General features: G+C 38.3%; 1 protein-coding gene across 1 annotated transcript in view; it reads left to right on the forward strand.

Moving 5' to 3' along the window:
* GLRA3 (glycine receptor alpha 3) overlaps positions 1-1,508 on the forward strand; it is a 126,085-nt gene that overhangs the window by 87,915 nt on the left and 36,662 nt on the right. Inside the window, exon 7 of the mRNA XM_006770743.2 lies at positions 713-716. Coding sequence (XP_006770806.2) covers positions 713-716 — 4 coding nt within the window. The remainder of the gene's footprint in view (positions 1-712; positions 717-1,508) is intronic.

The following is a 1,508-nucleotide window of genomic DNA, read 5'->3' on the forward strand; positions in this document are numbered from 1 at the left end:
GGTTAATTATTTTCACTATTTATAGCTCAATGTTCACCACAGTAATGGAGCAGAAAATGGAAAGTCACAGGTGCTTTGTCTTATTGCCTATTGTTATATAACCAGTCTGTATGAGACCAAAGAAATGTTTGGTGTTTAATTACATTTAAATATTTTTTGTGAAAAGCTCATAATTACATAGTAATGATGTTTCCAAAAAAGTTCCTTTAATCTCTATGTGAATAATGAAATTTACCTTTAACGCTTCTTGGGACAATAAACATTGTGTTTGTTAACAAAATGAAAGAAATCGCTTTTTTTAATTTTTAAGACATCAATTGTCTAAAGTTTTGGCCACAATTTCATGCATTTAAGGTATTGTTACTTAAGCACCTACTATTCACACGGACACAGTTATCTTTTGCCTTTGAGGATAGAAGCCAAATATAGTTATTCACATAATGGATTGAAAGATTCAATACATTCAGCTGACACGGGGTATTCCATAATATCTATACTGTCTAACCTATTCCTACACATTCTGTTAAACTGTCCTTCACGGAGGCATCCCTCCTATGTGGTTAATGCATGGCCTCCCACCTGCATCAACTGCTGTCATTATCACTTTATTACAGTAACTGATTCTTCTTGGGCGCAGCATTTCCCAGAACTGTGATCTGACCTTTTACTATACAAGACCTCTAATCTTTTTTACCTCTTATTCAATTCACAGTCAGGTGAAAAAATCGCTGCCATTTTCTCACCCCCTACCACAGTTCTTCAGGAGTGAGGCTCATATTAATTTAGCAGAGAGTTCAAGTTTAACATCTCTACACAACAACAAGCAGACAGGTCAACACCAGTGTCCTTGCTCAACCCTCTAGGGGCAGTTTTAATGACAAAGAACTTTCAGAGAAATGCTAAAAAGTATCTAGAGTTGGTTTTGGGTGATGGATCCGTTTCTTCAGGCCGCTGTAACAAGGTGGCACAAACTTGGTGGTGTCTCTTGCCCCAAACCCTCTTCTGCTTCTCCTTGCCTTGCTCTGTAAATGGTTACAGTGGCTCACTTTCTCATATCCGCCGTGCTCATTCCTTCTATAGGTCCTTTGTACTTGTCTTTCTTCTATGCACAAACCTCTTTCTCCAGAATACTCTCACATACTTCAGGGCTGGTCTTCAAATGACCCTTCATCACCAGCACAGGTTAAACACCCAAATCCACTCCCTTCTTCCTCCTGTTTTCACTGTCTGAAATTATACCTTAGCCTCTTTCTCCAAATTATCCCAGACCTAATACTCTCACATACTTCAGGGCTGGTCTTCATATGACCCTTCATCACCAGCACAGGTAGAACACTCAAATCCACTCCCTTCCTCCTCCTGTTTTCACTGTCTGAAATTATACCTTCAATTGACATGTTTACTTATATATTCTCTGTTTCTCTCATTACCATAAATTAATAAAGCTAAGGATTGTATCTCTTCATTTCTGTATGTCTGGGATCTGCTAAAGTACACAGATGCTCAAT

This window comes from Myotis davidii, unplaced genomic scaffold (genome assembly GCF_000327345.1).
Source record: "Myotis davidii unplaced genomic scaffold, ASM32734v1 scaffold404, whole genome shotgun sequence".
NCBI classification, from domain to species: Eukaryota; Metazoa; Chordata; class Mammalia; order Chiroptera; family Vespertilionidae; genus Myotis; species Myotis davidii.